The 13,045-nt window shown below is 39.5% G+C and overlaps 1 protein-coding gene across 3 annotated transcripts in view; it reads right to left on the reverse strand.

Moving 5' to 3' along the window:
- The window catches only part of Osmr (oncostatin M receptor), a 75,307-nt gene that overhangs the window by 33,550 nt on the left and 28,712 nt on the right, over window positions 1–13,045 (reverse strand). For all 3 annotated transcript variants that reach the window (XM_031360353.1, XM_031360351.1, XM_031360352.1), the window contains exons 3-4: window positions 9,357–9,526; window positions 3,861–4,032 (exon numbers count right to left, since the gene is read on the reverse strand). In XM_031360353.1, coding sequence (XP_031216213.1) covers window positions 3,861–4,032; window positions 9,357–9,526 — 342 coding nt within the window. The remainder of the gene's footprint in view (window positions 1–3,860; window positions 4,033–9,356; window positions 9,527–13,045) is intronic.

Genomic DNA, 13,045 nt, shown 5'->3' on the forward strand with positions numbered 1-13,045 from the left:
ATATATATATATATATATATACATATGTACATATGTATATATATGTGTGTGTGTGTGTGTGTGTGTGCTGCTTTAATGAAAACACAACACAACATTAAGGTAAACATGTTTTGCATATTTGGAAAATGAATACAGAATTATCTGAATTGCTTTCCAGTCTGCGTTGGTGCCCTGAGCAGAAACTCTGCAGCCAGTCCCATACATCCAGAGGAAGATCCACTTCCAAGCACTCTAACACACCAGGATCATTGGATCAAAGGAGGAGGACACAAAATCTGCCACAACACCAGGAGTAACTGGGACCAGTGGGACTCAGGCATTCAGGAACTCTACCTGACCAGTGGCACAGGTTACTTCTGGTCTGAGCGGGTGCTCTGAGCAGACCTTGTACACTAACTCCACATCCAGTCCCACAACACCCAGAAAAAGCTCCACTCCCAGGCACTCTAACATGCCCAGGTCTATAGGATCCCAGGAACTTGGTTGCACCAGGATCTCTGGGTCCCAGAGACAACTCTACTCCCAGGAACTCTGATACCCAGGATCTCAGGATCACAGGATCACAGAATCACAGGATCACAAAGACAGCTTGACTCTGAGGAGTTCTGACAAACCAGGATCACAGGGAAAGGCTCCAGTCAGATATAACAAGGGAGGGTAGCACTAGAGATAATCAGATGGCAGAGGCAAGCATAAAAGCATAAGCAACAGAAACCAAGGTTACTTAGCATCATCAGAACTCAGTTCTCCCACCATAGCAAGTCCTGGATACACCATCACACTGGAAAAGCAATATTCAGATCTAAATTCACTTCTCATTATGGTGATACAGGACTTTAAGAAGAACATAAATAACTCCCTTAAAGAAATACAGGAGAACACAGGTAAACAGCTAGAAGCCCTTAAAGAGGAAACACAAAAATTCCTTAAAGAATTGTAGGAAAACACAATCAAACAGGTGAAGGAAATGAATAAAACCATCCAAGATCTAAAAATGGAAATAGAAACAATAAAGAAATAGAAAGAGAGACAACCCTGGAGATAGAAAACCTAGGAAAGAAATCAGGAGTCATAGATGAGAGTATCACCAACAGAATACAAGAGATAGAAGAGAGAATCTCAGGGGCAGAAGATACCTTAGAAAACATTGACACAACAGTCAAAGAAAATACAAAATGCAAAAAGCTCCTAATCCAAAACATCCAGAAAATCCTGGACACAATGAGAAGACCACACCTAAGGATAATAAGTATAGAAGAGAGCAATGATTCCCAACTCAAAGGGCCAGTAAATATCTTCAACAAAATTATAGAAGAAAACTTTCCAAACCTAAAGAAAGAGATGCCCATGAACACACAAGAAGCCTACCAAACTCCAAATAGAGTGGACCAGAAAAGAAATTCTTCCCATAACATAATAATTAAAACACCAAATGCACAAAACAAAGAATTTTAAAAGTAGTAAGGGGAAAAAAGTCAAGTAACATATAAAGGCAGACCTATCAGAATTACACCAGACTTCTCACCAGAGACTATGAAAGCTAGAAGATTCTGGGCAGATGTTATACAGACTCTAAGAGAACACACATGCCAGCTCAGGCTACTATATCCAGCAAAACTCTCAATTACCATAGACAGAGAAACCAAGATATTCCATGACAAAACCAAATTTACACAATATCTTTCCATAAATCCAGCCATACAAAGGATAATAAATGAAAAACACCAATACAAGAAGGGAAACTACACCCTAGAAAAAGCAAGAAAGTAATTTTTCAACAAACCCCAAAGAAGATAGCCATACAAACATAATTTTATCTCTAACAACAAAAATAACAGAAAGTAACAATCACTTTCCCTTAATATCTCTTAACATCAGAGGATTCAATTCTCCAAAAAAGACATAGACTAACAGACTGGATACATAAACAGGACCCAGCATTTTGCTGCATACAAGAAATGCACCTCAGTGACAAAGACAGATACTACCTCAGAGTAAAAGGTTGGAAAACAATTTTCCAAGCAAATGGTCCTAAGGAACAAGCTGGAGTAGCCATTTTAATATCAAATAAAATAAACTCCCAACCAAAAATTATCAAAAAAAGATAAGGAAGGATACTTTATACTGGTCAAAGGAAAAATTTACCAAGATGAACTCTCAATTTGGAACATCTATGCTCAAGTGCAAGGGCACCCACATTCATAAAAGAAACTTTACTAAAGCTCAAAGCACACATTGTACCGCACATAATAATAGTGGGAGACTTCAATACCCTACTCTTATCAATGGACAGACCATGGAAACAGAAACTAAATAGAGACACAGTGAAAATAACAGAAGTTATGAACCAAATGGATCTAACAGATATTATAGAACATTTTATCCTAAAACAAAAGAATATACCTTCTTTTCAGCACCTCACAGTACCTTCTCCAACATTGACCATATAATTGGTCACAATACAGGCCTCAACAGATACAAGAAGACTGAAATAATCCCATGCATCCTATCAGATCACCACGGACTAAGGCTGGTCTTAAATTAAAAACAAAACAAAAAAAAACGACAGAAAGCATACATACATATGGAAGCTGAACAATGCACTACTCAATGATAACTTGGTCAAGGAAGAAAGAAAGAAAGAAATTAAAGGCTTTTTAGAATTGAATGAAAATTAAGACACATCACACCAAAACTTATGGGATACAATGAAAATAGTGGTAGGAGGAGTACTCATAGCTCTAAGTGCCTCCAAAAAGAAAGTGAAAAGAGCTTACACTAGTAGCTTGACAGCAAACCTGAAAGCTCTAGAACAAAAAGAAGGAAATACACCTGAGAGGAGTAGATGGAAGGAAAGAATCAAACCCAGTAGAAACAAAAAGAACTATAGAAAGAATCAACAAAACCAGGAGCTGGTTCTTTGAGAAATCAATAGGATAGATCAGCCCTTAGCCAGACTAACCAGAGGGCACAGAGAAAGTGTCAAAATTAACAAAATCGGAAATGAAAAGGGAGACATAACAACAAAGTATATCTTAAAAATACTATTCTGTTTGTTGAATATCAACAACTGAAAAGGTTAAAATCGTGCTCTACAAACATCCTGGAAATATTATTGATAATTTTTCTCACTGTGCTTGAAATTAGCATTTTATTAATGTTTAACTTCAAACAATTTTTGCTATTTTGAAATTTTTAAAATATACTTACTGATAAAATAATTTCTCTCCCAGAAACACATAATCTTTTTTAAGTAAACTGATTGTTAGACAATGTATACACATATATAATATGTTTTAAGTACTCTCTCACTATGTCAGGTGGTATATAAGGGCTTTTGAATATATTTCTTAATGATTCATTTTTAATATCATATGCTCTTTTACTATGCTTTACTCCCAAAGAATATTTCATATGTTTTGAAACAATTTTGTATTCAACATGAGATATAGATCCTCAGTTATGGATAGTATTAAATATTCATTAATAATATTTTTAGGGTGTGAAGGGATATGAATATAAAAGTTGTACACATTTTTATGTATTATTTGATTCTCAAAATTCTCAATATTATTATGTTTGATGTATAAAATGCATTTTAATAATAAAAATTAAGAAAAAAGAATTATCTGAATTACATATTTACAATATTCAGAAGTAAAATTTCAGACATCTAGAGCTCCACGGGGAATTTCAAAACCACTTTTTAGTTCTATTTAGACCAAAGAAAAATAATGCCAGTGTCAATTCAGTGTCATTCAAAGGGAATGGGATGTCCTCCAGTTGATTACTGATCTCTGAGTTATACTAAATCTGACTATTCTTGGGGATGCTTCCTTTGTAACCACTTTACTTCTTACCACTAACTTCTTTCCAGGAACTCCAGTTGCCCCAGGACCTCTGTGGAGGGGACTTGGTATCATCTACCAGAGCCCTTATTCTTATGAAATGTGTGACACACTCCAAGGGAATATCAGACATCCAGTTCCAACGCACAGCTTCTTCACGTTTCACAGTGGTACTATAATTCTCCTAAAAAATAAAGGCAATATTGGAAAAATAGAATCATTGCAGTCCTGAAAATTAGGTCAACCTGAATTACTCCAAAGCACAAACTTGTACCCTACTTTAACTCTACCATCTATCTAAATTAAGTCCATTTCTAACCCATCACTCCCTTGGTCTAATGTCTTGGCTGTGGCAGCTACCTCCTATCTCTTCAGTCCCCATGACTGTCACATTCTATAGGGGTCTATACAGATCAAGAGAGAGAAGAGAGAAATCATTCAAGCCTTGTATCAAGATCTGAGATAGACATTCAACCATGCTGGTCACGTACAACCCACTAAGAAAATTCTAAAAATCTAGTTAATTGAGTACTTACTTTTAGAAGTAAGCACTATTTGTTGGTATTTTTAAATTTTCATTTTAGCCAAGGTTAGATCAGACTAATTAAATCTGAGTGAACAGGGTAATCCTCCATGGCACTCCAGGAACACCAACATCTCCAAAAGTCTCCCCTATTTTTTTCTCTCCTGTCTTTTCAGATGTCGTGGCCAGATGGACCACACATCCTTTCACTAAGCTCCAGCTGTCAGAACCTTAAGCCCTAGACACACCAAGTAAACAGAATTTTTCATACTTCTATTTGACCTTACTCAAGGTGAACCGGGTCTTAATCTTTCTAAGACTTTGGAATCTCAAGTTGCAAATTTGATCAACTTCAGTGGTGCCATGACATCTTTCTCCAGTTTTCAAGGCCTCCACCGTCTGGTTCCCACTAACCTGAAGAAATCTTCTCTCTACCCAACACTTTTGAGGGGTTCGGAGCATCTCAGTATCTGCTCAGGCATTGCTGGCATAGCGGCCTCTAACTTCCTCTGCATTAGGAATTAGCTGTATTATTGGAGCTCAGAGCATTCTCCATTGCTTTCATGAAACCTTCTTAAAATAGTTTAGTGTTGAAGATAGAACCCAATGCTCACACATGCTCAGCAAGAGCTCTCCTGGAGAGCTGGATCTCAAGTTGCTAGAGAATTTCCTGCTCTTTGCTTTAAATTCTTCCCATCTCTACCCACCACAATGCCCTCTTGGAATTTATCTGTGATGCTGGCAAGGATCAAAGGGGGTTGAGGCCACTATTTCTTCTTTGAACCCCCTGTAGCTCCAAGAATTCATTTTCTTCGGTGTGCCCCTGCAGAATCCTTGCCCTGCCCCAAGGTCTGTGTAGAATAGTCTTATGTCAATTTGATACAAGCTAGAGTCATCTGAAAAGAGGGAACCACAACTGATAAAATACCTCCAAAAGATATGGCTGTAGGCAAACCTGTAGAACATTTTCTTAATTAGTGATTGATGAGGGAAGTCCCAGCCCATTGTAGATAGATCCATCCCTGGGCTGGTGGTCCTGGGTTCTATATAAAGTAGGCTGATCAAGGCATAGCGAGCAAGCCAGTAAGCTGAACTCCCCTGTGAACATCAGCTCATGCCTCCAGGTCCCTGCCCTGACTCTCTTTGATGATGAACTTTTATATGGAAGAGTAGGCAAACAAAATAAAACAAAAAACTAACAGACAACAACAAAACCCCTCCAAAACAAAACAATCAATCAAAAACAAAAACAAAAAGCAAAACCCTTTCTTCCCGTGTTGCTTTTGGCCCCAGTGTTTGATCACAGCACTAGTAACTCTAACTAAGGCATGTTCCCTACAACCGTGGCATAGAGACGCCAGTCACCGTGAATTTCCCAGGGAAGCTAGTGGGCATCTGTACCCATACACCTTGGTGCAAATTATAAGTCCTCAGTTTATGGAACCCAGTAACCACATGTCACACATGTTAGCAACAACTCTTACATCTTTGCCCTTCTTGGATCACCAATCTTAAAGCATATACACTACAGAATTCACTCAGCACTGGGATGAGAACACTGTGGTCCACTCAGGTACATTCAGTTGCATGCCTCCTTTCTACTCTATATAAAACAGAATATTTAAAACTGTTATTATTTTATATCAGCTTAGTATTTTGCTTTGTTCTTAGATCACAAAACATATTTCTGTCTGCCTGTTTTTGAGATTCTGATTCATGAAACTTTCATTAATTGATAAATAGTCTTTAGATGTTACATTTGAATATTTTTAAAGCTAAAGTAAATACTAGACAACAACAACAACAGAAAAGAAAACGTCTTGGCACTCTTTTTCTTACTGCAGTTGGTCTAAACACAATCTGAGTGTTCTACCCATGGGCTTGGGTGGTCTTGCCCTGGACCTGCCTGCCTCACCTGTCTCCATATGCTCTGAGCCCACACACTGCATCCTCCCTTCTGACCTAGCAGTGCCTTTAAACTTCTCTCTCAAGGCCTCTGATAGTTCCCACTGGGTTTTCCCAAAGATATTATTCCCACCTTTCACATTAAATAAACTTCGATTTCTCTTTCATATCTTGACTCAAAGAATCTTCCATTTATATTATGGGAAAAAAACTCAGGCCTAACTCTAGCATTCACAAGTGGCCCTTTTACCCTGTATGAATGTAGAACATCCCTTTTGTGTGCTCAGCTTTTAGATTCCCCACTCCTTGCACAACACCTTTTGCAAGCCCACACTCCAACATCCTGAGCTGAGTAATTTAGTCACTTGATTAATATGCAGTGGGTCATGTTTCCCTATAAACTGTGTGGGTTCTATCTAACCTCAATTTATGCTCTGTGGTCTTTATAGCCTTGTCAATGAAGAAGATAAGCTTTGATTATGTCAGTCAAATTAGCGATTTAAAAAGCAATTTGGGCAAATTTTCTTTGTTTTGTTTTCAGTCATCGAAGTGGCAAGTTGAGTACAGTCCTTGCAGATGTTAGTAGGTCACAGAAATTGGCATACATACAGACATAGAAATACATCTGAAATCACTGACTCATTCATTGCTGAGTCAAAAGTCCTACCCCACCATGATTCACACCACAGGCCTCTTTCCAAGCTTGAGCTGCTATTCCGCCTTTTCTTGATGTTGACTAAAGAATACTGAAAATGTCCTAGAGGGATGAGCAGAAGTTTGACCTGGAGCAGTGCCATGTAGTGTGCCTGTCAGCAGGGCTTTGTGTAGCTAGCACTGTCAGGGAGGTGCCCTATTCTAATTTCGAGCACCTAGGTCAATGTGCTTTCCCTCTGGCTTCTTGGAAGTGCAGTGAACTATGAGGCAATAAGTTGCCCTCTCAGCATAGGTTGTGATGGGATTCCTGGCTTGCACAACAAAGAACTGCTCAAGCAAAGTAGGATTTCCAGAAGGAAGTGTGGTTATCTCCCTTAGCTGAAGGAAGATCTCATGTCTCTTTCCAACTTCAGGTACAAGGGCGGTCACCCAAGGGCCTAGCCATAGCACGTGACCATCTTTCCTGTCTGGCCATGGAGATGAAGATGGGCAACACCTCCCTGCCATTCTCAACTGAAGTGCCCACAAACATCTGCACTGGTTTTTGTCACTGTTGTCTTGGGGCTATGGCTGCATGTTCTTAAGTTCAATGAAATAAACAGATGGTGTAATCATCCACCCTTTGAGATCTTAACTCCTCATAAATTACAGAATAATTTCTGCTGCTTTCTTGTTCAAAGAGACATTTTGTAACGCTAATAGGAAACCAGACTTAAGGAAACAAAGAATGGGATCCACTTGTTTCATGACTAAAGTTCCTTGCCTTTCCTAATGTGAGAAGTAATATGAACTGCCTTTCAGAGAAATAACAGAATAGGATTCCCTTGTTTCTACACTAATGCTATTTTGTGATGGTGATACACATTAATGCTCCCAGAATCCCTCCAGCACTTCTCTCAGCCTTCTGTTTTTGGAGGAGCATCTTTGTCCAATAAGACCTTTGTTGAATGTTTCCCTAGGCTGAAGTCACCTACCAGTGCTCTTCAGAACTACAACACTCAGGTTTCATAGTATAACGTGGGATGGTAGGAAGATCTGAGACAATGGCAAGTAGACAGCTCTTATTATACATATGTGTCACTGAGGTGGCATTGTACATTCAACAGCTACCGTTGTGGGAAAAAGCAGCCAAGTAACAGACCTGCTATAAGTCCTAGCGGACTAAGTCAGATTTTATTTACCTTAGGCTATTTGCTTATACTTCATATGTAGTAATGGATATGGGGAAAAACTGAAGACTTCAACATTAATGAGAGGCTTAACTGAAAGGATGGACATTCTTGATCCCTGTATGCCCAGCATCTGCTGCCCAAGCAAAAGGAGACCTCAATGGGGCTGATGGGGCTTCATCTTAGCCCTCTGCGTCCTTTACCTCCAGAAGATTTCTAAGGCACTTTGACAAACATCTCATAACAATATCTAATGCCTGTGAGCAATGTGCTCTTAGATAAGACTGTGTTAGGCCCAATAGTCACTTCCATTTTCTGAATCAAGATGAGTGAAAATATACCCAGAATAATTCAAAGCAAAAAAAAAAAAAGTTGAAAGATTTTCTTTCATTCGGTTTGATGCGAGGGCTTATGTAGTCCAAGTTGGCCCTGAGCTGACTCTGTAGCACAGGATGTCTTGAACTCCTGATTGTCTGGCTTCCCCCTCTCAAGAAGAATTTAATCAATGAACTTATTTATTACCAAACTCACATTCCAGGAAACAGAGGACACTTAGTCATTATCCAGTGCAGTCCATGAGAAACTGTGTTGGCCACGTATTAAGTGCTGGGAGTTGGCTCTTCTGTGCACTGAGCACAGGGCAAGTAAATAGATCCCCATGAAGGTTCACTGTGAGAAAAGGTTTGTTAAGTTGTTATGTCTTATTCAGGATAACCCAAGTTTCCTGGGTAATCCTGAGTGGATAGAGAAGAGAGGAGGAAGGGTGAAGTACAGGATCTGCCTGGAACAGGTGGATCCAGTAGTTACAAGGACAGACCCAGCAACTGTCCCCAGCGCAGAACAGAGAGAATAATCTAGTCTCTCGATGAACCCATCAAACCCAGTGGGCCATATTACTTTGTCTTAACTCAATGACTTTCAATCTATGAGTTGTGACCCCTTTGGGGGGTTGAGTAACTCTTTCACTGGGGTCATTTGAGACCATCAGAAAGCACAGATATTTATATTATGATTGATAACTGTAGTAAGACTTAAGTTGTGAAATAGCAACAAAAATAATTGCATGGTTTGGGGATCACCACAACATGAGGAGCAGTATTAAAGGGTCACAGCATTAAGAAAGTTGAGAACCATTGTTTTGACTAAAAACACAGGGATGCAATTTTCTAGGAAACCTGTATTAAGAAGGAAATGATCTTGAATGGTATCGTAGTACCAGAAAAGAATTTTTAAGACAATAAGCCACAGAGTACTTACCACCCAGATGATGTTGGATGTATTCAGTCTACTGATCTCTATCTGAAATATCATGTTTAATTTTTGATGAGCGAGGGCTGGGACAGTCCACTCTAAATTCACTTCTTGAAGTTCAGATTGAATAGACACTGTTTGTATCTCAGGAGTCAGTGGTAAAGGCTCCCCCAAGACTGAAAGACCAAAAGCAATTATAAAACAACTCTCAGTGGGGGCATGATTAAATAAAATCAACACATCAAATAGAGACACTATCGAGCCTTGGAAAGTACATTTACATATGCATCCTAGCCTCAGAATATGAGAGAAGCTGGGAAGGAATTAGAAGTCATATCAGCAGAGGAAGAAATTAAGACCCAAAGAACTTGCTGAGTGATGCATAACATAATAATAAGCCTGGGGTGGGGGTGGAAGCACAAAAGTGTCTTTCCTGGGCAGTCAAATTTTAATTCATAATAGAGACAAAGAGATTTTTTTCCTAAAAATCTCATATTTTAAAATTAAAAAATAAAAATTAAGTTTTGGAAATTCTGGGTTCCATAGCTTTCGGAAGGTTAGAAAATGGAAGCATATTGTATATCTAGACTAAGGTTCCATGTATTTCAATGTATTGAGCTTAATCACCTCCAGAAAGGATTCACTGAACTCTTTGGATCGGGCAACAATAACTTTAAGCACTAGATGTGAATCAAAACACTTGTCACATGGTTCCTCAATCAGAGAGACACGGCCTAACTGGAGAGAGACAATGACATCATAGAAATAATTGAGATTGTAAGCTTAGTGCGGTGAGCGGTGTCATGAGTCTGCAAGAGAACAGGAATTCAAACATGCACAGATTTGTGCAGGCCATTGACCCAAGAGGTGTCCCGTGTCTCTCAGACTGTCTATAAATCTGAAATAGGACCACAGCTATAGCTTGCACACAGAACCATCAGCTGATACATTCTGCTGTGAGAGAGAGGGTGGGCCTGGATCCCCTTGGGTTACTTCTAATAATAAGAGTAAGAGAGAGAAACAGCATATATAATTGAAAAAAAACCAAACAAACACATTTCATGTGTTGTTAATTAAACCAACCCTATTGAAGGGGCCTGAAGTAAATGTTGCAAAGGTTTTGAAAAGTTAAAGACTCCCTTCGTAAACTCATCTGGTGTCTGCTGACTTGTGTATAACAGACATCCCCTTCTCAGCATTTGTTTTTCTAGTTTCTTAAAAATTGGTGATCTCAAAGCCTATTGTGCCACATTTAAAGACAAGAGGTTGTTTAGGGAAAGAAAGGCTTGGTGGTGAAACACATATTTAGCATGATTAAAGCCCTGGGTTCAATCTCCTGCACTTTCCCTTCCCCACAGGCAAAGGAGTACCTTCCTAATTAAAATGTTAGCCATCTGCTAAATGTGAAGGGTCCCCAAATTGCCAGTGTACGTGTGCTACTTTTTTTCATAGAGGATAGCAGTAACAATCCTGAGCACACGTTATTTATTTACTAGGCATGGCAGTGGCTGCTTTACTTAATGGTTTGTCGTATAACACTGTAAAACCACAAGACAGTTTTTACTATAGATAAAAATCAGAGCTCTGAGAGATTAAATAGCTTACAAAAGCTCTGTGAAACTTAATAGTAACCTCCCTAACATCCAAATACACACTCCCTTGTTACACTGTCTCACAACCAGGAAGACAGGACCCCTTGTCTATCCATAGTCCTATGGGATGGAATGCTGAGGAGTGTGCTCCGTGGCCTCAGCAGCATCCAGGAAACCACTGACAGGACAAGATGCTGGATGGAGCTGAAGTGAGAATGAATTGCTTTCATGTCTCTGATTTCCACAGCGGAGGATTTTGCATCCTGATAAGGCATGGCCCTCAGAGGGCAGAAGGTTTCAGATATTGTTACAAGAATACTCACTCACTCATGAAAGACAGATATTTATAGGTCACCCATCCTATGGGACATTTTTGAAAATATGGCAAGGGAAGGATGAATATGCTTAATGTGGGCACCTCAACTTTGGAGTCAGGAGTGGGTCCTGTCATAGGACATGAAAAACATGAGTAGCAGTCGAAAAAACCAAATGACTTGAAATTAAAATCTGTCCACCGGACACAAATTGTTACCATTGTCCAGTGTTACCAAGAAAATAAAGACTACAAAAAGGGATAATTGTAAGTCACCTGTTAGATAAGTTTTGAGTATTCATACTCTAACAAATCCACAACAAAAAAGCAACAAACGCTCACTTTAAAAATGGGCATAGGAATTGGACATTTCTCCAGATAAAATAAACAAACTGCTAAATAGCGACATGAAAAGATGCTCATTGTCACTTGTCATCAAGAAAACGCAGATCAGGATCCTCTCAACCTCCCTCTCCACCTAGGAGTGATGATGGTGGATCCGCAGCCCTCTCTGCCCCTTCCCTGCAAACAGAGAGCCTGCCTTCAGGGAGTGCTCTAACCCAGGGACTCAGGTGAGATCTGCCATTTTCTCTACGATGACTTTGTAAGGCAGGACCAGCTGGGAGGCACAGGCCTCACAAGCGGCAAGGCAGCCTGGTCAGGATCCTTTCTACCTCAGACCACACCAGATCCACAACAGATCCACAGCCCCTTCTGCACCTTTCCTGAAAGTGGAGATCCTGTCTCCAGGGTGTGCTCTGATCCCAGGACTTAGGACAGACAACTGATCCATAGCCATTTGTGCCTGGGTTTTACCAGAGGAGAGCTGATCTCTCAGAAGTGCTGACACAGGCTTACAGACCCATAGGAGGAACAAGCTCTAGTCTGAGACAGCAAGAACATCTAACACCAGAGATCAACAGATGGCGAAAGGCAAACGCAAGAATCCTACCAACAGAAACCAAGACTACTTGGCTTCATCAGAACCTAGTACTCCCACCACAGCAAGTCCTGAATATGCCAAAACATTAGAAAAGCAAGATTTGGGTCTAAAATCATATCTCACGATGGTGCTAGAGGAATTTAAGAAGAACGTGAATAACTCCCTTAGAGAAATACAGGAGAACACAGGTAAAGAGGTACAAGTCCTTAAAGAGGAAACAAAAAAATCCCTTAAAGAATTACAGGAGATCACAAGTAAACAAGTAGAAGCCCTTAAAGAGGAAACACAAAAACCCCTTAAGGAATTACAGGAAAGCACAAACAGGTGAAAGAATTGAGCAAAACCATCCAGGACCTAAAAATAGAAGTAGAAACAGTTAAGAAATCACAAAGAGAGACAACTCTGGAGTTAAAAATCTTAGGAAAGAAGTCAGGAAACAGATGCAAGCATCCCCAACAGAATACAAGAGATAGAAGAGAGAATCTCAGGTGCAGAAGATACCATAGAAAAAATTGATGCAACAATCAAAGAAAATGCAAAATGCAAAGAGCTCCTAACCCAAAACATCCAGGAAATCCAGGACACAATGAGAAGACCAAACCTAAGGATAATAGGTATAGAAGAGAGTAAAGATTCCCAATGTAATGGGCCAGTAAATATCTTCAACAAAATTATAAAAGAAAACTTCCCTAACCTAAAGAAAGAGATACCCATGAACATACAAGAAGCCTATAGAATTCCAAATAGACTGGACCAGAAAAGAAATTCTTCCTGCCACAAAATAGTCAAAATACCAAATGCACAAAACAAAGAAAGAATACTAAAAGCAGTAAGAGAAAAAGGTCAA

Source organism: Mastomys coucha, unplaced genomic scaffold, assembly GCF_008632895.1.
Source record: "Mastomys coucha isolate ucsf_1 unplaced genomic scaffold, UCSF_Mcou_1 pScaffold8, whole genome shotgun sequence".
NCBI lineage: Eukaryota > Metazoa > Chordata > Mammalia > Rodentia > Muridae > Mastomys > Mastomys coucha.